This window comes from Pelophylax lessonae (assembly GCF_965119305.1).
Source record: "Pelophylax lessonae genome assembly, chromosome: 4".
NCBI classification, from domain to species: Eukaryota; Metazoa; Chordata; class Amphibia; order Anura; family Ranidae; genus Pelophylax; species Pelophylax lessonae.
The window spans coordinates 123336742-123359845 of NC_138771.1; the positions used below are offsets into that span (position 1 = coordinate 123336742).

At 46.4% G+C, this 23104-nt stretch overlaps 1 protein-coding gene across 4 annotated transcripts in view; it reads left to right on the forward strand.

Moving 5' to 3' along the window:
• The window catches only part of CPEB1 (cytoplasmic polyadenylation element binding protein 1), a 159342-nt gene that overhangs the window by 128543 nt on the left and 7695 nt on the right, over positions 1-23104 (forward strand). For 3 of the 4 annotated variants that reach the window (XM_082256525.1, XM_082256527.1, XM_082256528.1), the window contains exons 6-9: positions 2894-2998; positions 4440-4576; positions 4709-4907; positions 5322-5416. In XM_082256525.1, the coding sequence (XP_082112651.1) occupies positions 2894-2998; positions 4440-4576; positions 4709-4907; positions 5322-5416 (536 nt within the window). The remainder of the gene's footprint in view (positions 1-2893; positions 2999-4439; positions 4577-4708; positions 4908-5321; positions 5417-23104) is intronic. The other variant, XM_082256526.1, reaches the window with a different exon arrangement.

Consider the following 23104-nt stretch of genomic DNA (forward strand, 5'->3'; position numbering starts at 1 on the left):
TTCCCCAAAAACGCAACCCCGAAGGGTCCTTATTGTGATGGTACTTGAAATGTAGGGGAACACTATGGTATTTGTAACCCTTTCGAATGTTCCCTATATGTTCTGAGACCCTCTTGCCCAGAGTTCTTTGTCCGACCGATACAGATCAGCCCGCAAGGACACTGCAGGCCATATACCACATGCGTGGATCTGCAGGTAATCGGTCCTGGATCTCAAAGGAACGTCCATTAGCAGATGATGTAAAGGACGTATACCCCCTCAGATGAACATCGACCTGCCTACCGGCTTTACAATGTCTAGAAGCATAAAACCCAACTCTGTTATCCCAAAAAACGTTGGTTTTACCAGGTGGGTCGAGAACTTTTTTAACCAGTCTATCACCGAAACTTGGAGCCTTCCGGTAGATGAAGACTGGTTTCTCGGGGATCATTTTACCTATGAACTTATCCATTTGTAAGATGTTCCAATTATTCCGGAAAATTTGCTCCACTTCTTTATGCTGGATGTTGAAATCTGTTATAAACCCCCACTGATGTATCTCATTGGGAGTTTTTATTTTGTCACTCAAACACTCGCTTTGTGGAATTCTGCCGATCTCGTTCATTGTTCGAGATCTTTTGTTTACCCTTTTCACAAAAGCGTTTCTTGATCACCATTGCTTGTTGCTGGTAATCTGAGTCAGCAGTACAGTTCCTTCTCACACGAAGGAACTGTCCTTTGGGGATATTCCTTAACCATGTGCGATGTCCACTGTGCATGAAATATTTTATAATTTTAATTATAGTTTTGTATTATAGAATTCGGTATGTTTGACTCCTGATGAAGGCTCTTTATAGTTAAACATGTCAGAACATTCATGCTTATACAAATGGTTGTAAATGCCATGATTTATGACTACACAATGAGTGGTCTGATTTTAGCTTAGGTTCACACTAGAGTGGGCCATGCGTCCTGCGTTTACTCGGGCACAGCTCTACAAGTGCATACACCTCTTTAAAAACGTGACCACGGAAACTGCATGGTCTTTTTGACCATACGAGTTTCCCTGTGGTACCAGTGTTTGAGCTGCGTCTCGCATGAGCAGTGTGATTCAGCTGCAGGAATTGATGCGTTTACCAACGCAGTGCAGGCTAGTTTGAACCTAGCCTTAACCAGATGTATGCTTTGATATAGCGGTTTTTCATTTCTTTGAATCAATAAAATGAGGAATTTATTGTTTAGGGCCTAAAAAATCTCGTCCATATATACACAATCAGGAATGTGATGCCATTCTTTCCACGTTTTAGCATGAGCTTTGCTGGTTTTTCCATAACTGTCTTGCACGATCCAAAATAGGGAAATGTTTTTTGCCTCTGGTTCTGCTGGAACTCTAAACTGATAATCTGCAAAGGCTTTTAAAGCACCATCTATGGGGACTTTAAGGCATTAAGCTCTTGCAGTTTTTAGAACATCACATGTTTGCGATCAGATCTACTCAAGGCAACCCCATCTTTTGCATTAAAGCTCCTTTTTACTTTATTTTCATGAAAATATGCATTTAACCGCTCTGCAACTATTGTACAAAAATTTTCTTGGGTACATAGTTAATCTGGTAAATCAATCCAGTTCAACCCACAGAAAAAGGCACATTGAAAACCTCTATACACAATCCAATACGCATGGTCCAATTTGCTCTAGCGGGGGTGGGGGGTAAACATTTCCTTCTGGACACCCCCCCCCCCCCCCCCCCCAAGAGGCAGTCCTATATTCTCTGAATGAACTTGACCTATAAATATTTTATATTCAATATTTAGAGATTTAAAGTAAGTTCTCAAACTTGTGTAAAATTGAAAAAACATTGCCCATTAGAGATTAAAGAATGCACTACTTCACCTAATGTTCATTATAGGACAGTACAGTTATTACTTTCTAGGTGCCTTTAAAATTATGTGCAATATTGGACAGAGTTCCTACTCTTGGTACATAGCCACCCAACACAGCAGCTAGCAAGGAGATGGCTGCTTTGATGGTGAGTTGCCAGTGTCCAATCACCTGAAGGTGGCAGCACAACTCTATCATAATGGATGTGAAGATACCATGTGTCCTGTGATGTGATGTAGTCCAAGAATTTTACAGTTAAAGCAAAGTGTTTTCACATTGATTCATCAAACCCTTATTTTCAGTAATGTTTCAATGCTAGTTGGCAATACCTAATGACTCTTCCTTTTCTCCTACATGGGTGCTCCAACACATGCATTTGTTTGTAGTGGCAGAGATGTTGTGGTTTTTGGGTAGGGTTTTATCTAAAACTTGCTGCAGGGGACTTCCACAGACTGTAGAAGTGATTGAGTGGCCCACCCATATCTTATGAAAAAAAACTGACAGCCTGCAGAAGGCATGTAAAACACAACTGCTATAACCTTAGTCCGTTTGCCACCAACAAGCTTTTATGTTGTGTCCGAGGGTTATGTATAGCCCGAACACTTTCTAGTTTTGGCTGGAGTATGGAAGTGTTCTAATTCATCAGACTTTCTCTGGCCATTGATGTTTGCTGAGAATAGCCTTCCTATTTTTGTCCTTTTAACCAGCATCACCAAGGCAAAGTGATGGGCATGCCAAAAATGCGTTTGCCCTGGTTAAGAGGTGTGAGGAGTCTGCTTATTTAGTAACAACTTGTCATTGGGGAATTGCTCTCCCATTTTGTTGCCTCGGGAACAGGAAGTGGAGGATAAAAATGTATAAATTTAAATTGGGAGACTGCAATTGGGATGTTGGCCTAGGTCAACATCCTCAATGTTCTAGAGTAAACTGTTAATGTAAAGGCTTTTAATAAAATATTAAACATTTTTTCAAGCCTAGATGGAAAATATTGCCCTTTAGTTTGCATATAATGTCTTTCCTCTTTTCTTCACAGCTGGCCTGATAAACACGTTCCGTGTGTTTGGTGCTCTGAGTGTTGAGTGGCCTGGTAAGGATGGAAAGCATCCACGTTGTCCTCCTAAAGGTAATATGCCTAAAGGTAATGCCAGAGCGGTAGGAGCTTACTTTTTTTGAGCACATTGTGGTGCTGCACTTGAGATCACATATGGAACCTCTAGTACACGGTGATGGGATTAAGTTTTGAATATTAACCAATAAAATCAGCCATTTAGTGTCTAGCCACCAGTTTTAGTCTTCAGTAGCAAATGAGTGGTTTTACTAAACCACCCATGGCATTGCCACTTGCCTAAAAATTCAAATCCTACAGCACTTGTAAAGGATTTAAAGACCACCCCTAACCTGAACACAGCTGTAGGGTGTTATGGATGTTAAAAAAAAAAAAAAATGCCACCATTCATTTAACCTCTAGCATAGACTGGATATGCTGGTCTTGCGAATGGGCTGTGATTGTTGGTTAATAATTGAAGCCAGAATTTTGACTGTGTGGACTTGATATGCTTTCTGACTTTATGCCCTAAAATGATCCACCACTTTGGTGTTTGGGTCTCCTTTCTGGTGAATATACATCCATTGTGTTGCATATTGTAAATACTGTTGGTATTGGGGTACATGCACTCAGATGTTATGCTAGAGCTTTTGCACCTTCAAGTACTCTTTGCATTTTCACCTGCTCGGTAAGCCGCAGATTGCATATGGCTGTAAAAAGTGCATATGCATTTTTACTTGGGTAACCTGAAAGTTTGTGCATGTACAGTACCCTTAAAGTAATTGTAAAGGGATTTTTTTTTTTTTTTTTAAACCTAACCTGCCATACCTGCTCTGGCAGCCCTGATCCTCTTAAGTCCCTTGCCAATGCTCCTGCCCTTCTGAGTGCCACTATAGCAAGCGGCTTGCTATGATGAGGGCTAGATCCTGAGACCGTGCGGTGTCCATTGACGCACACAATGCTTGGCCCTTCTCACTGGCAGTGAATGACGGCAGCTGGAGTCAATGGCTCCTCCTGCTTCCTCGATGATGATTTTTTTTTTTTTTTTGCTACCCAGAAGTTAAAGGACCACAGAATATACTTTTTTGCTACAAAGTCTCTACAGCTGACTGGTGGTTGGGTTATCAATATAAAGATCTGTTCATAGTGAGAACTACTGCACTGAGAAATATTAAAGCTAATGCTGCCCTTCTGAGCATATGAACATTGGCTGCCGGTCTCTGGCCTCAGAGCTGTGTCACTTGATTCAGTTTGCATGCAGTCTAGAGTCAGCAAAATCACAATTCCTGGTTTGCATGTTTTTCAGTTAGTCACTCAAATCTTTGGATGATAATGCTAAAAGGGATGTAAATGATTGCCTTTCCATTTACTCTCAGTACAGGTTGAAGTACTGCAGGATGGGATTACTTATTTTTCATATAGTGAGAATTACAGATCATATTGAGGCTTTGGTTTATCTGACCACTTATGTAGGACTTGCTACAACATAGTTTGAATACATACCTGTAATTCATGTGCCGTCCCAATATTTCAGGCTATGTATATCTGGTTTTTGAGTCGGAGAAGTCAGTGCGAGCACTACTCCAGGCCTGCACACAGGATTTACTAAATCAGGATGGACTAAGTGAACACTACTTCAAAATGTCAAGTCGCAGAATGCGCTGCAAGGAGGTAACTGTCTCAGAATTTATTATAACTGAAGTACCAGTGGGTTAAACAAGTGACACAATTCTTGAAGTTTGACAATGCCTTTTACTTTTTTGTGTGCCAATTTTGTTCAGATTGTATTTGTGCAACCTCTAGGTGCAGGTCATTCCTTGGGTGCTTGCAGACAGCAACTTTGTACGCAGTCCTTCACAGCGCCTGGATCCCAGTAAGACTGTATTTGTTGGTGCTTTGCATGGCATGCTAAATGCTGAAGCCCTTGCCTCAATAATGAATGACCTTTTCTGTGGAGTGGTTTACGCTGGCATTGATACTGATAAGCACAAGTACCCAATTGGTGAGCAACAATTTTTATTAACTGAACATTTTGACTGGCTTTTGCTTTAGAGTAGGGAAAGATAAAATTGTCCCCAACCGAAAGCTATTTTATTACTTTCTACCCTTTATCCCCATTTAGTACATTGTTCTCACTGGTATTAAAGAGCAGAAAACTTGACAAATGATAGCAAAAGCATATTTATCAGAGTGGGGAGAGGGAGAGGTAATGACATGTAAGGGTTTTATTGCTTGATCTTGTTATACCAGCAGTACTAGCATTCTCTCCTTCATGACATGTGGTGCTGTTCTACAACATAGATAAAAATGAACTTGTCAGTTTGTACCCTGCCCTTATTCGAAAATGGAAAGCTTATTTTTTTGCTACCTTTTTTTTTTATGCAATATGTCTTGTACTCCCATCTTGCACCTACAGGTTCTGGGCGCGTCACTTTCAACAACCAGCGCAGTTACCTAAAGGCTGTGAGTGCAGCTTTTGTGGAAATAAAAACTGCCAAGTTTACCAAGAAGGTAAGTGTTAGACTTAAAAATGGTGTAATAATACAATCAGCACGATCATAAAAATGGTGTAATACAATCAGCACGATCACCAACGCAAACATTGTTTTCAAAAACTCTTTACCTAAACATGTGTGTGTGTCTGTGTGTATATATAAACACTTGGTGCATATAAAGATGTGTGCACCTTTAAAACGGTTTCCACAGCCAATAACCCGAACTATGCAATGTACCACCAATGCTGCAAAAAGTTATAATAAATGAAACCAAAATTAAATTCTAATATTAAAGGAGGTAGTCCAAAGATGTATGCTTCAACAAGGCAAAAAATTAGTAGTGCTGTAAAATATCCCACACTACATAAATTAAAAAGGTGTGTACACAATGGTAGGATATATTGATGAAAAGTGGAAAAAAAGATATACTTCTATTAAATGATGTAGTCCAATAACATGATGTAGTCCAAAAATGTATGCTTCAACAAGGATAATGGAGGTTCTATTAAATGAGGTAGTCCAATAACAATATAGTCCAAAGATGTATGCTTCAACAAGGATGATAAAGAGGTGTGAGTCCCAGAAGAAAATACTGGACAACTATATCAAACTCCCTGCATGATATAGTTGTCCAGCATTTTCTTCTGGGGCTCACACCTCTTGATCATCCTTGTTGAAGCATACATCTTTGGACTACCTCATTTAATATAATTTAATTTTGGTTTTATTATAACCTTTTGCAGCATTGGTGGTACATTGCATAGTTTTGGGTTATTGGTTGTGGAAACCTTTTTAAAGGTGCACACACGTCTTTAACACGTCTTTATATGCACCAAGTGTTCGTGTGTGTGTATGTATGTGTGTATGTATGTGTTTATGTATGTGTATATGTATATATGTATATGTGTATGTGTAATGTGTGTATGTACAGTAAAACCTTGGTTTGAGAGTAACTTGGTTTAAGAGCGCTTTGCAAGACAAGCAAATTTTTCAAATAAATTTTGACTTGGTTTACAAGCGATGTCTTGATATACAAGTAGCCTCAAGTCACAGCTGAGTAGAAAAGAGGAGAGGCGCCTCTAAGTGTAGCAATATGGTTAAATTTAATGAAGGTACAAACTTTAGCAACTCAGATGGTTGATGATTGGAACAGGCACATCTAAGGATGCAGGCATCCAGGCTAAAGCTGTCCACATAGACCATCCTCCGCACCGCCATCTACGTCATCCCTTCCATGCTGCCCCTCGCTTTCAGATCGCTTTACAGCAGGGTGGTCTTCCCGGTAAGGATTACAGACTGGCAGCCGGCGGTGCAGAAGATAGTCTATGTGGACAGCTTTACCCCGGATGCCTGCATACTAAGATGTGCCTGTTTTATTCATCAACCATGTGAGTTGCTAAATGTTGTACCTTCATTAAATGGAACCATATTGCTACACTTAGAGGCGCCTCTCTTCTCTTTCATACTCTGTAGCTCCTGCTGGATTTTGCTTCTAAATAAAATGTGGAAGCGGCTATTTGTGGATGGACATTTTATGGTTATATAACCTCTCGCAATGCTATAATCTTTTTATATGGACTATAAACTGAAGGACTTATGAATAAATGGTTGTGGAACGAATCATCTGAGTTTCCATTATTTCTTATGGGGAAATTTGCTTTGATATAAGAGTGCTTTGGATTACAAGCATGTTTCCGGAACGAATTATGCTCGCAATCCAAGGTTTTACTGTATATGTATATATGTATGTATATGTATGTATGTATGTGTATATGTATGCATGTATGTGTATATGTATGTATGCGTGTGTATGCATGTATGTATGTATGTATGTGTGTGTGTGTGTGTGTGTGTGTGTGTGTGTATATATATGTATATGTATATATATATATAATATATATATGTGTGTGTATATATTCCATTCCACTGTTCAGTCATATCTATCCCACCATTGTGTACACACCTTTTTTTTTTTTTTTTTTTTATGTAGTGTGGGATATTTTATAGAACTTTTTTTGTGTATGTACACTACCCACTTTCAGGATCGACTAATCAATTTTTTTAGTGGAAATTGATTTATCTTTCTCCCATTCTATCAACCATTTTTCAGTAGCAGGAGGGGGCCTAGCAGCTGCTTATATACATTTGTAATCGCATTAAATTCTTTAATCAATTTATAATTTTAAACACATGGAAATTTGCATTCATTCTTAGGAATATAATTTTTCCCTCAGATTTCTTAGATGAGTACTACCATCTCGTAGTACTCAGTACCATTACTATCTTGAGTTTTTTTTTCAAATGGTATCCTACACTTAACATACATGGGTGTCACCTGATGTGGGTGATTATTTCAGTTTCACATTATTCCTAAATTACACTCCTGAAAATATCAAGATACAAAAACACAAATCCAGTCTTCAAAAAGTCGTTTGATCCTCTCCAAATCGGTCTCCATAAGTTCACACCACTTTCGTAAACAGGTGACAGCAGAGCTGCACGATTCTGGATAAAATGAGAATCACGATTTTTCTCAAGTCTTCAGGACAGCCCATGAGCCCTAGGGCTCCTACCAGGACAGGAAACGCTTTAACCCCACCAGATAAAAGGTGATCCTCTAGTCCTCCCCTTCAGTATTAGTGTTTCCACTGGACAGGGGGTAACATGTTTCCTGGAACCTGGTTCCTTGGGTCTCATGGTCTGTCCTTTGGGAAAGAAACCTATAACCTTCTTCTCTCCTGCACAGTGTGATATCTCTCATACCTGCAGGTTAGTGGTGGTTGCTCTTCTCCTGTCCTCAGTGCCTGGGGAGGGCCAAGACCGCTAATGCTATCCTGGGAACCAGGAAGGAGTGGCTGTCCCAGAGTGGCAGCATCCTTGCAGGCAGCGTGGCTGGCCGTGCAAAAGGAATTACTGATCCAGGGATTTTCCTGTGTACAGCTCCGTGTTGGGTGGATGGGGGGGAGCTCCTGCATTCCACAGTGGCCCTAGAAAGTGACGAGGTAATTTCAGTTTGCTGTGACATCAGCGGACGCCGGAAACGCTGTTTCTAGTCTCTGTAAAGCAAGAACAGGTGACTGCTGGGCGGCTGGTGTTGTAACATCCAACAGAGGCAGAGATACTGAGAGCAGGATGGACTCCTCTGCTCAGGCTGTGGACACATGCTCTGGCACCAGCACCTTTCAGGTAAGCTTGGGGAATCTTCCCTTTTGCATATCCTGTGGGGCTATTTTTTTCCTCCTCCATCATAGCTGTGTGGGCTTGGTGAAGGGGCACTTTTCCCTCTCCTGCACTGGGGTGTGTTTGGATATTTGGGTGGTCCAAGTCTTAAGCTAGACTTTCTTTTTTGTTTGTAGACTAAGGCTCAGGACAAAGCCATGTGCAACCACCCAAAAGGAAGTGTGCAGTTTGCGTGGCTAAGCTCTGCACAGAGTAAAGTGGTCTGCTGCGCATGCATAGACAGTTTTAGTGAAGGATGACCCAGCTATATCTTCTCAAAGGATGCTCCCTGTGGTTAGAGATGAGCTTTCCTCTACTTTCAGTTGGTTTAAATCCCTTATTGACAAAATGCAGACTCCCACTCAGTCAAGCTTCAGATAGGACCGTGGCTGGAGCTCTGACGCAGGTGCGGGATGTGAGTATCCAGAGAGGAGTCGGTCTCCCCATTCCTCACAGGAGACATCTGGATTAGGGGGGGGGAAGAGCCTAAGGATAGGGAATCAGTCAGGGGCTCTAGGTACAAGTAGTCACTAGAGGATGTGGATTTGTTAAAAGCTGTCTGTCACACTTGAAATTGAAGAAAAGGTTCAATTATCAAAACACGATCTTGTGTATAAAGGAATGCATAAGGAGGCCAGAGTTATTTTTTTTATTTTTTTTTTTTTTCTTCCCCCCCCCTGTGCACAGCTCCCTTCTGGATTGGGAGAATCCTGAAAGGGAGCTTTTTTTTCCCCAGCAATCTGAACAAGTATCCTAAGTTGCACTCTCCTCTTGCAAAAATTTTCAAAAATATGGCTCTAACCATGATGACATGGGTACACTTGGAGACCCCATGGATAAGAGGGTATATGTTGTTGCGCAGGGCCTGGGAGGCATCTGTTGGTCTTAAAACGACCTTGGCATATACTTGTGTAGCCGGAAACCTTGGAGATATGCAAAACTCCAGAATATTGTTGCACTCCTTGGTAACTTGAAGTATTAAAATCATATCACGGGTATGACCGGAACATAAGAGAACGTATTTAACGCTAAAGTTAGCACTTACTCAAACCTCTCGAAACCTTGAGTTTATGGCTTTTACAAATACTCACCTGTCTGCTGGGACACCAAGGGATCAGATCATTAAATCTTTCCCACTTATTTTCTGGGCAGTAGGTTTTCTGCCTGATTCCTCCGCTGAGTCAGTCAGGATGGCAGCCAGAACCTCTGCTTTGATTTGGCCAGAAGTCTCTGGCTTAAAACGTGGTCAGGAGACTTTGTCGCAGAGAGGCAGACAGCAGGGTCCGCGTGAGGAGGCCAGACCCAAAAAGCATTGGACTGGCCACAAAGGCAGAGGTAGGGGGGTATTGTTTATCCCTCCAACAACCCATCAAACTACAATGACTTCTGTCGCAGAGTGGGAGGAAGATTAAGGGCCTTCCTCCCACAGTGGAAGGTGATCACTTCATAGTTGCATAGTAGTTGAGTTTGAATAAAGACTATAGTCCATCCAGTTCAACCTGTGTAGATGCGTGTGGCCGCAATCATTCCACAAACCCCTGAATGTTCTTATCCTTGAGATGTACATCCAAGAGTCTTTTGAAAGTAGCCATACTTCCCGCAGTAATTACCTTTTGTGGCAGAGAATTCCAGTGTTGTAGCCCTAACAGTAAAGACCCCCTGCATTGCCTGAGGTTAAAACACGTCTCCAATCTCATTGTATGGCCTCGTTTCCTCATGCAATCCTTGCGATTGGTTTTTTTTTCTCAAATGGCCTTTCATGACAGCACCTGGAGAGAGCGCAGCTCCACCCAAAATCAGGAAACACTGCAGTTTTAAAATCTCTCCTCTTCCACCATGCCTTCAGTTGTTTCCTTCTCAATGGTGGAAGCACTTTGAGGAACCTCTGTGGGTGGCTACGCTCTCTCCAGGTGGGGGGAAAGGGGGGTCACTTTAGTGGGTTGTGGTGATACTGACCGTCCCAATCCTCCCCGGGGGGGGGGGGGTTACCGAGGATGTCGCTGGCCTTCCTATAGTTCAGGGGAGCTGGGCCTTGCTGGTGGTCCTGTCTGTGCACCCGGGGCCCGCTTGTGAGTAGTTGGGCCGGTTTTCTAATTAGAATTTCCCAGCATGTCGGTCCCGGGTCCCAGCTTGTGAGGGCGAAGGCGCGGTAGGAGGGACCTCCGGTGAGGGTGGGCGGCGTGGTTCCGGCCGCTGAAAACGCGGGGTCAAGCGGCAGGTTAAGGGCTGGTGCTTCTGGTCCTCAGGTAGTGAGGACGCCAGTGGCGGTATTTTTTAATCTGATCGGTTCACTGCTCTTGCTGCGTTCTCCATAGGGATGGAAGAGAAGTTGGCAGCAACGGCGGATGCAGGCGCCACCAGCACTGGCCAGGCCCAGGTATGAGAGGGCAGGGGACCCTCTAACTTTACTATTGGGTTTTCTATGGTGGTTTTCTTTGCCTCTATTTGAGCCTGCCACTTTTTAGGTTGGTTTCTAAATGCTCCAGCCTTAGTGTTATGTTGTGGAGTCTGTTGTTTTTCTGCGATGGGTGCACCTTTAGGGTTAAGTTGACCTGGGTGTTAAGAGGTGTCTGTATTTAGGTACATAATGGGAATTTTTCGTTTGGTTTTCAGGGGAAAGCCACGGTTAGGTCCAAATCCCCTTCAGGGAAAAGGAAGTGTCCTTCCTGCAAGTCTCCTTTTTTAAAGGATACATGGCCTAAGCCATTAAACAAGACTTGTATTGCAGACTTGGTAAAATAAGAATCTGCACAGCAGTGCAAGGATTTATTTTCTTCTGTGAAAAAGCTGACAGATACACTGAGTTCAGTCAAATCCTTGTTAATTAAAGCCCCACCTGCACAGACACCCAGCAGAGTGCTTTATCAAACTCCTATGCATATGCATCCACCGCAGTCTGCAGGGTGTACTGACTCAGGTGCAGGGGCGATATGGTGGAAAAGTAATGGAAAGATTCTGAAAAGGCTCCCTTTTTTGCTAATAGTCTTTGGGTTTTTTGTTCCAGACCTGAGACTCATCTTCAAAAGGAAACCTAAGTGAATGCGGCTTTTTCCCAAGTATCTCGCCGCACAGACCTAGCCTTTGAAGACATGGGGGTACTAAAAGATCCCATGGACAAAAGAGCAGATTTACTCTTTAAAAAGGCTTGGTATTCTGCCTCCTCCAGCCTGAAGCCAGCTATGGCATCCACGGTAGTAGCTAGAAACATGGAATCCTGGTTGGAACAGTTAAAAACACACATTGAAGCTGGAACTGCCAGAAAGGGAATCCTTTCCTCTGCTGCTCAAAGCAGTAAAGTACATGGCTGATGCCTCGGCAGAGTCAATTAAAATGTCTGCAAGGTCTTCAGCATTGGTCAATTCTGCCAGGCGGGCAATTTGGCTAAAGACTTGGACTGGGGACTCGGCCTCTAAGTCAAAATTGTGTGGGCTACCATTTTAAGGCGATCTTTTGTTCGGCTCAGAACTTGAATCTGTCCTAGATAGGACACCAAATAAGGCCTTCCCCTCAAAGAAAAAAAACAACCTGCAAAGGTTAATTTTCTTTCTTTTCCACCGTCCCACAGGGGAAGGAAACAAGACCAGATGGTCTGGTCAAAAACCAAAGGCAGAGGGGGGGGGGGTGCTTTTTAATCCCGCAGAGCAGCCCTCTAAGGCTAAATGACCACCTTCCTCCCAAGTCTGTTCCTCCCTCAATGGGAACAAATACCAGCGAGTCCTTTCATCTGAAACAGTGTAGTCAGGATACAACCTGGAGTTCTCAAGAACTCCCCCAAGAAGGTTCTTTTTCACCCTGCTTCCAAAGGATCAGGAGATGGCTTCGGCTATGATGTCTCTTTTACAGGAGCTGATGCAACAAGAAGTCATCCAGGTCCCCAAGGAACAAGGCCAGGGATTTTATTCTCACATCATCTTGGTAAAGAAACCATCAGGAAAGTTTTCTTTGATCCTAAATCTCAAGGCTTTGAACAAATCAATAAGATAAAAGCGTTTCCGGATGGACACCATCTATACAGTGGCAAAACTCCTATCTCCGGGTTGTTTCATGACTATAGATCTTAGGGATGCTTATCTACATATCCCAATAGCTTGGTCCAGCCAAAAGTTTCTCAGACTAGCAATCAATCTGGCAAAGTAATTTTGGCACCTTCAATTCAGAGCTCTCTCCTTTGGATTGTCATCCTCCCCCAGGGTGTTCACCAAAGTGATGGCAGAAGCCCTGGAACCCCTGAGGTTGAGGGGGATCTCTGTGGTTCCATATCTGGACGACTTGCTCTTTTTCAGATTCCGAAGCAAGGATGCTAGAGAATCTTCAGGAGACTCTGTTACATCTCGAGAGCCTAGGGTGGCTCCTAAACCTGGAGAAGTCCAATCTGACTCCTTTGTAGAAGATTTGGTTTCTGGGGTACAATATCCATTCTGTTCCCCAAAAAGTTTTTCTGCCAAAAGAAAAAATGGTAAAGGTTCAGTCTGCAGTAGCGCAGTTGCAGACCAACCTCAAACTGCCAGTTCAGACAGCAATTGCGACCCTGGGCCTTCTCACCTATTCCAGCAGTACAGTAGGCCAGGTTACTCGCCCTCTGCAGATGGAGATCCTGCAAAAGTGGTCCCATCTAGAGCCACTAGAAAAGCCTATCAAAATCTCGGCAAGGGTAAAAAGGGCCCTCTGTCAGATTGGCTGGGTTCTGCCACCACCAAAGGGCCTAGGTTGGTCCTTTCCGCTGAACAAGAGACTGACCACAGATGCCAGTGCTTGGGGGTGGGGAGCCCACCTGGATGGTCAGACAGTTCAAGGCACTTGGTCCAAGGCAGAGGCCAGGAAGTCTTCAAATTGGCGAGAACTAAAGGCCACATCTCTGGCTCTAGTGTCATTCCATTAAAACATAAGAGATCAGCATGTTCAAGTCATGTCGGACAACATGCTGGCGGTAACCTATGTCTCAAGGCAAGGGGGAACAAGAAGCAGAAGCCTCTTAGAGCTGGCCATGCAGTTACTGGAATGGGCAGAACAGAATGTGGCATCCTTGACGGCAGTTCACCTGAAGGGTTCCCAGAATCTCCTGGCAGATCTGAGCAGGACGAAGGTTCTGGAATCTGGAGTCTAAATCAGGAAATTTTCCTCATGATCTCACTCAGACTTTGTCCCCCAGATCGACCTGTTTGCAAACCAACAAAACACCAAGGTGCCAGTATTTTCCCTCCACAGGGAGGATCAACCGCTGGGCCTAGAAGCATTTGCTCATCCTTGGGTCTTCCCCTTGTGCTATGCGTTTCCCTCCTCAGGGAGGAATCTACCAGTTTAATTCTGATCACACCCTTTTGGCCAAAAAGACCTTGGTTTACGACTCCGGAATTTGGCAGTGAAACCACCCTGGTTTACGACTCCGGAATTTGGCAGTGAAACCACCCTGGAAACTCCCAGTCAGGGAAAATCTTCTGACACAAGGGACCCTGAATCATCCAGAGCGGCTTCAGTTGACGGCGTGGTTTCTGAGGAAGATCTCTTGAGGGCCTGAGGCCTTTCAGAAAAACTAATTTCCACACTGATGTCCAGTAGGAAAGAAGTGACCAGGGCTATTTATATGAAAGTTTGGAAAAAGTATAACTCCTGGTGTTCGTTTAAAACAAACGATCTTTTCTCTGTCGCTCATTGACAGACGTAGTCCTCCTTGATTAATATCAACTCGGGTTATACTGCCCTCTACAGGAGTAGGACTAGACAGGAAAGAAAACGTTCTGGCCACACCTTAGGGGCAGTCCCAGAGGGTGTATCCTCTCTCTCTGCTACAGCAAGTCAGTTTTTTTTTCTGTCTAGTTAGGAGTAAGGACCTAAGTTCCTTGCTGGGATCTCTTGGTCCTGGCAAGATTTTTAGAAATACTTTTTTAGGCAGCTTTTCTTCTCCAGTGTTCCTGTGAGATCTTCAAGCAAGTACGCTGAAACTGGGCGACGGGCTGGATGTTGAGATCCAGTGGTCACCCCAGTTCAGCCTGCGAGCGCGTGCAGGCCCTAGCTCCGCGCTGGGTCGGCCGCGACATAGTCCCACTGGACGGGGACTGACCCTGCAAGTTAAACGTCTCGCCTGGACGCCAATGACCAGTTGCAAACTGAGTCACGGCGTCCGTATTGGTCGACAGCCCCCCCACCTCGGTGGAGAGGGGTTCTGTCAGGAGTTGGCGCCTGCCTGGTTCCGGTATGGTGAGTAAAATGTTCCCCCTCTCCCCCTGTCGGGTTTGTTGGTGGACGCGGGCCCCTCTCTTGGATGGATGGACGTGATCCTAGCAGGTGTCATTGATCCCCCCCCCCCCCTCTTAAGAGCTTGGTTTGGGAGCTGACTATCTATAGTCACTATATGACACTATAAGGGAGATGACTGAAGTCAGTGGCAGACTGCTAAAAGGCATTACTATTAAGGTATAGAGGTATCTTACCTGACATAATGTGTATACAGGCCGATGCCTATGCCTGGATTACCGCATCCGCAGGTCGCCATCCTTCCATAAAGCCGGTCACTTCCGCAGGCCGCACAGCCTCCCGCAGGCCGCACAGGCCGAGGACTACCTCCCGCAGGCCGCACAGGCTGAGGACTACCTCCCGCAGGCCGCACAGGCCGAGCGCACACTCCCGCAGGTCGCACAGGCCTAGCGCACACCTCCCGCAGGCCGCTGCTACCTTGCAAGCCGCCGATAGCCTCCACAGGCCGCCGCCATTTTCCCGCAGATCGCACGGGGCTGCCATTTTGGCATAGCCTCGTGTCTCTAGCATGGGGGCGGCCATGTTTGAGGTGACCAAACACCTCGAGGAGCAATTGGGAGGCGCCTCCTTTACCCGGGAAAGCAAGCCAAAGACTTCCTGTCTGTAACAGACAGTGCTGGAAGCAGGTTGTATAGAAACTTCTGAGCATCAGGTGGTGAGCCTTGGGGTCTCTCTCTCTCTCTCTCTCTCTCTCTCTCTCTCTCTGTAGGGGTCCAAAAGCAGGTAACACTGAGGGGCGCTGCTGCGCTGGGGGACTAAAGGAGAGAAAACTTATTTTTTGATTGCAAATTTTTTCTGGCAAGTGTCTTGTATAATCATGGACACTGCCACACATGTATCCCCACCTGATCCCCTCGAGGTGGCCGCAGGACCCTCCAGTGCCTCAGAGTATTGATGCATTATCAGCAGTTTTGAAGTCTTTGGTATCCCGGGTGGAGATGGCCTGTCAGGGACGGGGGTCAAGAAAGCGACCCCCGCCTACCCCCATTTCATCTGATACTTCAGATTCTGAGATGGTCATTGCAGCTGCAGGTCCCTCTGCAAGGGCTGTTGTCTCAGGTAATGTTCCCTCAGATAGTGAGGACGACGGTTCTACCTCCGCCATAGCACAAGAAGAAGCATTGGTGGACGCACTAGTTGTCTGTCCGGGAAACCTTAAGACTTGAGGTTACACCGGTAGAGGTAACCGAGATGGAAATTCCCTTTGGTACTAGTAAGCCTACCAAGACGGCGAAGGTGTTTCCCTTACCCAAATGTTTTGGTAATAAGATTAAAGTGGAATGGGATCATCCGAAACGAATCCTTACTATTTACAAACGCATTGCTAGACGCTATCCGTTTGAGGAATCCCTCATTAAAAAATGGACGGTACCACCAGTGGTGGATCCACCGATTTCCAGACTAAATAAAGCCACTGTTATCCCGGTGGATCGAAAAGTGGAAGCGGAATCCGGCACTGGTTTTTCCCTGATAGGGTCAACCTTTAGACCGGTGGTTGCCATTGGTTTAGTTTCACAAACATTGACAGAATGGGCACAATTGTTACGCCATGACTTAAAGGGGAGAAGTATCCCCCAGGCAGCCTCTGATTTGATGGAGCAAATTATACAAGGACTACAATTCGTCTGTGACGCAGCACTGGATGCCACTCCCTTGTTAGCGCACGCATCGATGTCAGCAGTAGTCCTCAGACGTGTGCTGTGGTTAAAGTGGTGGTCGGCGGATCAAGGTTCCAAGAAAGCTTTGGCGAATCTCCCTTTTCAGGGGGATCGCCTGTTTAGGGCCACCCTAGATGAGATCATAAAGGATGTCACTGGGGGCAAGAGCACTTTTTTGCCGCAGACTGCTAAAGCTAAAGGACCTCGTAACAGGCGAGGACCTTTCTTTTCTGCTTATTAAAGGTTTGTTCGCTCCGCTGGGGCGAGCGTGAAGGGCAAAGCCCCTTCAGGTTGTTTCAAAAGGCGCTGGTCGGGTAAACAAAAGGCCGACTCAGCCAAACCTGAAGATAAGGCTAATACAGCCTGAAGGTGCGCCCCCACCCAGCTCAGGGGTGGGGGGACGTCTTCACCGGTGTTCAGATCCAGGGCTTTCTTGAATCCCGGACTAAAGGGTTCAGGAGATCATACGATCAGGATACAAGATCGAGTATCGATCACTTCTACCGGTGCGATTCTTCCCTTCCAACATTTATATGCTACAGGGAGCGGTAGTTCCCGTTCCTTGAGCAGAACGTTTTCTTTACCTTTTCCAAAGATCATTCCCAGTTCCCTCCAGGAATCGGATCCGGTTGAGCGAGCGGACCAAGGAGTCTCTGGTCCGGTGACTTCGGTCTCTAATGCTCAGCCAGGAGAAGTCATCACTTCCGATAGGAATCAAGTTTCTGATAAATGTGTGGGAACCGAGAGCGATCAGACTTTGTCTGATTGCCTGGACCAAGCAGCTCTAGGGCAGCCCGGTTCGGATCCAGTCAGACAATGTCATGGTGATGACTTAGGTCGATCGCCAAGGATTTCACCATCGGTGCCTTCATTAGGGCATCCCGGAGGCAGATCTGTTGGCATATCGGCTCAACAGGAAGGCGCGGAGGTTGGTAACTCGCGCCCGCAATCCTCTAGCGGACGCAGCAGACGCGCTGAACGCCCCGTTGGGGCAGTATCAGCTACTATGTCTCCCCCCCCCCCCCCCTCTCAAGTTGCTGCTGAGATTTCTCCGCAGGATAGAGGTGGAGGGAACTCCAGTTATCCTGGTAATTCCGGGCTGGCCTCGTCAAGCCTGGTACGCCGACTTGGGCAGGCTAGTCGCGGACGCTCCTTGGAGAATTCCTCTCAGGGAGGATCTGCGGTCTCAAGGACCGATCTTCCATCGTGCTTTACAGTCACTGGTTTTAACGGCCTGGCCATTGAGACCCAGGTACTGAAGGACAGAGGATTGTCAGCTTCAGTTATTCCTACTCCAATTAAAGCAAGGAAAGCGACTTCCAGCAAAGTCTATTATCGCACATGGAAGACTTATATTGCGTGGTGTGAATCTTTGGGATTTCCCCCACATACCTATTTGGTGACCCGAATTTTGGCTTTTCTGCAAAAGGGGGTTGAGCAGAAACTATCCTTGAGCACCATCAAGGGTCAGGTTTCAGCGTTAGCAATCTTCTTTCAGAAGCCGCTGGCTACTCATTCCTTGGTGCGGAATTTCATCCAGGGGGTGCGGCACTTGGCTCCGCCAGTGCGCGCGCCCTTACCGCCCTGGGATCTTAATTTGGTTTTGTCGGTTCTGCAGAAACCTCCCTTTGAAAATATCAGGGAGATTCCCTTGCTTACATCATCCCAGAAGGTGGCCTTCTTGGTGGCCATCACTTCTGCCCGCAGGTTGTCAGAACTGGCTGCATTATCATGCCATTCCCCCTATCTAGTGGTTCATAGGGATAAGGTAGTTCTTCATCCAAAGCCATCCTTTCTTCCTAAGGTGGTTTCAGATTTTCATCTGAATGAAGATATTGTGCTACCTTCCTTGTGTCCTAAGCCCAATCATCCTCAGGAATGTGCGTTGCATTCCTTGGATGTAGTTCGGGCAATCGGGGTATACCTGAAGACTACGGAATCGTTCCATAAAACGGATTCACTTTTTGTGATCACGGATGGCCCCAGAAAGGGGTTGCCTGCATCTGCTGCGACTATCTCCAAATGGATTAGACAGACGGTGGTACAGGCTTATTCTATTAAGGGTCAGAATCCTCCGTTCCCTGTTAAGGCGCACTCCACTCGAGCGCTCAGTACTTCCTGGGCCTACCGCCATTAGGCGTCAGTGGTCCAGGTTTGCAAGGCGGCTACCTGGTAGTCGGTGCATACCTTTACAAAATGTTATAAAGTTGATGTGATGGCATCGTCAGATGCCTCTTTTGGCCGCAAGGTTTTGCAGGCCGCAATTTGAGGAGACCGGTGGTCTACCTCGAGGGTTTTTTTTTTTCCGTTGGAATTTCATTTGAGTCTCATCTTTTGATTGATGAGCCTTTATAAAACTTCTAGTTGGCACCAGTTGGGCCTTCTAGATTGGATTTTGATTTCCATTTTCCCACCCCTCATTTGTGGCACTGCTTTGGGACGTCCCGAGTTGATATTAATCGAGGACTATGTCTGTCAATGAGCGACAGAGAAAAATGGATTTTTGTAAGATCTTACCGTAAAATCCTTTTCTCTTAAGCTCATTGACAGACGTAGTACCCGCCCCTCTGTTTTTGAGTTGGGTTTGGTTAAATTCTCTAAACACTGCTTTGTGACATAACTGACTTGCTGTAGCAGAGAGAGAGAGGATATACCCTCTGGGACTGCCCCTAAGGTGTGGCCAGAACATTTTCTTTCCTGTCTAGTCCTACTCCTGTAGAGGGCAGTATAACCAGAGTTGATATTAATCAAGGAGGACTATGTCTGTCAATGAGCTTAAGAGAAAAGGATTTTACGGTAAGATCTTACAAAAATCAATTTTTACTTGAAATTTAAGAGTTCCTCCATGAAGGAATGGAGAAAGGATTAGCTGCAAGTACTCTGAAGACACTGGTTGCGGCTCTTTCAGTTTTCTTTGAAAAGACCTGATCACAAGAGACTTTATTATAAGGTTTTTTTAAGGCTTTAGCTAGAAGCAGGCCAACGACTATTAAGAATTTCTGTCGCTCATTGCCTGACGCAGATTCCATCTCTTGATATCTGTAGGGTATTACTGCCCCCTACAGGAGTAGGACACTAGGCAGAAAAAAAGTTCTGGCTACACCGATGGGCAGTCCCAGGGGGTATACTCTCTCTCCCTGCTATAGAAAGTCAGTTTTTTTTCTGCCTAGTCAGGAGTAAGGACCTAAGTTCCTTGCTGGGATCTCTGGTCCTGGCAAGTTTTTTTTAGCTAGCTTTTTTCCTCCGAATTGTTCCTGTGAGATCTACAAGCAATTATGCTGGATCTGGGCGATGGGCTGGATGCTGAGATCCAGTGGTCACCCCAGCCGGCCTACAAGCGCGTGCAGGCCCTAGCTCCGCGCTGGGTCGGCCGCGACATAGACCTGCTGCGGCCGGTCGGCAACTGAGTCGCAGCGTCTCTTTTGGCAAACCTCCCCCCCCCAAAACTGTGTGGCGAGGGGTTTTGTCTGGAGTGGCGCCCGCTCTGTTCTGGTATGGTGAGTACTTGTTTCCCCCCCTTTCCCTTATGGCTGACTCTGGGGTGGACGCAGGCTTCTCCCTGGGACGGTCGGACCCCCATTGCTCTGGGTTCCTCTATGCACCCCCCCCTTCGGTGGTGTCCCTCTCCCCCTTTGTGTGTGTGTGGGGTGGGGGGTCCCGACGGTGCGGGCGGCTGTTGTGCGGGGGGACTGCCTCCCTGGCTCCCTAGGGCCTACCTGCCGATCGCTTGCCTGTTGATGTTGGTGGGGACCCCCTTCCCGCGCGCGGGGCCGCAATTTTCTTGTAGCCCCTTGTGTAGTTCATGGCGGCGGCTATCTTGGTACACCCAGCTCGTTGTTCTTCAGAGCTGGGCTGCAGTGGGAGTTACTGGAGGCGTGTGAGGGGGTGGAGCCCCTCCCTAGACCGGGGAAGATCGCTCCACAGGACTTCCTTTTCATGTGGACAGTGCTGTGAGCAGTCCTTTTGAACTCTGGTGCATAGTGTGGTGAGCCTTTTGGGGGTCTCTTCTCTCTCTGCGGGGGTCTCTAGGCACGCTGCCTGGCCACTGGGGGGGGGGGGGGCGCTGAAGCGCTGGGTGAAATTAAAAAAAAAAAAAAAAAAAATTTCATTTTGTCATTTGCCCTGGTGTACCATGGTCCCTGCTGCACATGTGTCCCCACCTAATCCCCTCGAGGTGGCCGCAGGGCCCTCCGGTCCCCAGCTCAAAATTGATGTGCTTTCGGCGGTACTGGAGTCATTTGTGTCCCGGGTGGGCTAAAAAGCGACCCCCGCCTACTCCTGTCTCGTCTGATGCCTCAGTTTCTGATTCTGAGCCAGTCACTGCTGATGCAGGTCCCTCTTGGGCTGCTGTCTCGCGCCTTGTCTCCTCTGATAGTGAGGATGACCTTTCTGCCTCCGCAATAGCGCAAGACAAGGCGCTGGTGGACGCACTGATTGTCCGGGAGACCCTAAAGCTGGAGGTTGCACCTGCGGATGCGACTGATGCGAAAGTTGTCTTTGGCACTCGCAAGCCCTCCAGGGTGGCTAAGGTGTTTCCTTTTCCCAAATGCTTTGACGATATTAAGGAGTGGGTCCGTCCGAAACGACCCCCTGGGATGCCTAAACGGATTGCTAGGCGCTACCCGTTTGAAGAGTCCCTCCTTAACCGCTTGCCGACCGCCGCAAGTAGATATACTGCGGCGGTCAGCCCCTCACAGGCAAAGTGACGTGTGTGTGTGTGTGTATATATATGTATATATATATATATATATATATATATATATATATATATATATATATATATATATATATATATAATGTCACTAGCCTGTGAGGCTCTGGGGAGCGAGCACGCGGTCACGGACCCCCCCGCGCGTGTGATCGGCGCAATCCAATCAAAATACGCTTTTGCGTTTTTTTTTTTTTTTCTTTTACCAAACATATGTAGCATAAAACAAATTGGCCGAAAATTTAAAAAAATTTTGATTTTTACTTGGGGAATTTCATATAAAAAAATGTAAAAAATATATTTTTTTTTTTTTGCAAAATTGACGCTTTTTTTGTTTATAGCGCGTGATCAAAGAATCGCACAGGTGATCAAATACCGCCAAAAGAAAGCTCTGTTTGTGGGAAAAAATTAGTTTAGGTACAGCGTCGCACGACTGCGCAATTGTCTGTTAAAGTCATGCAGTGCCGAATCGCAAAATACCCCCTGGTCGGAATTGGGGTAAAATCTTCCGGGGCTTAAGTGGTTAAGAAATGGACGGTGCCGCCTTTGGTTGATCCGCCGGTCTCCAGGCTAAATAAGGCTACTGTTATCCCGTTAGAGGATTCCCTGTCCTTTAGGGATCCGGTTGATCGTAGGGCGGAATCTGTGTCCCGCTCTATATTCTCCCTGGCGGGGTCGGCCTTCAGACCAGTGTTTACCATTGCTCTGGTTTCGCAAACATTGACGGAATGGGCCAAGTTTTTACGCCGTGACCTGGAAGGGAGAAGTCTCCCCCCTGCCGTGGTGGAGTTGCTGGACCAGATGGTGCAGGGGCTACAGTTTGTGACGCCACGCTGGATGCTGCTCCATTGCTGGGGCGTGTTGTTCTCGGCAGTGGTCCTCCGGCGCATGCTATGGTTGAAGTGTTGGTCGGCGGATCAGGCTTCCAAAAAAGCCTTGACTGATCTCCCTTTTCAGGGGGATCGCCTGTTTGGTGCTACCTTAGATGAGATTATCAAGGGTCTCACTGGGGGCAAGAGCACTTTTCTCCCGCAGGCTGCCAAGGGTAAGGAACCTCGTCGCAGACGGGGACCTTCCTTTTCAGCTCACAAGAAGTTTTTTTCGTTCCTCCGGGGTGGGTTAAGGCGAAGCCCTCCAAGGCCCCCCGGGGGGGTTTCAAGAGACCCTTGTCTGGTAAGCAAAAATCCGGTCCTTCCAGACCTGAGGATAAGTCCGCTTCGGCCTGAAGGTGCGCCCCCACCCATATCGGGGGTGGGAGGGCATCGTCGCCGGTTCCCGGACCCATGGCTCTCCAGGATTCAAGACAAATGGGTTCACGAGGTCCTACGGTCGGGGATACAAGATCGAGTTTCGATCAGTTCCACCAGTGCGGTTCTTCCCTTCCAATGTGCGACTGTCCCCGGATCGCCTAAGGGCTCTGTTGGGGGCAGTGCAGGACTTCATGCAACAGGGAGTGGTAGTTCCGGTTCCCTGTGGGGAACGTTTTCTGGGGCTTTTTCCTCAAATCTGTTCAGTGCCCAAGAAAGAGGGCAAGGTGCGTCCAGTTCTGGACTTAAAGGCGCTCAATTGTTTTGTCCGGGTGCAAAAATTCAAGATGGAGTTCATTTGCACAGTGGTGGCCTCCCTGTATCAGGGGGGCTTTCTGGCCTCCATAGACATCAATGATGCTTATCTTCACGTTCCCATTTACGCAGGACATCAGCGTTTTCTGCGCTTTGCTGTGGGAGAGGACCATTATCAGTTTGTGGCGTTACCCTTTGGTCTCGCCTCTGCTCCCCGGGTCTTCACAAAGGTTTTGGCCCCAGTTCTGGCGCTGTTGCAGCAGCGGGGCATATCGGTTCTGGGCTACCTGGACAACCTCCTCCTC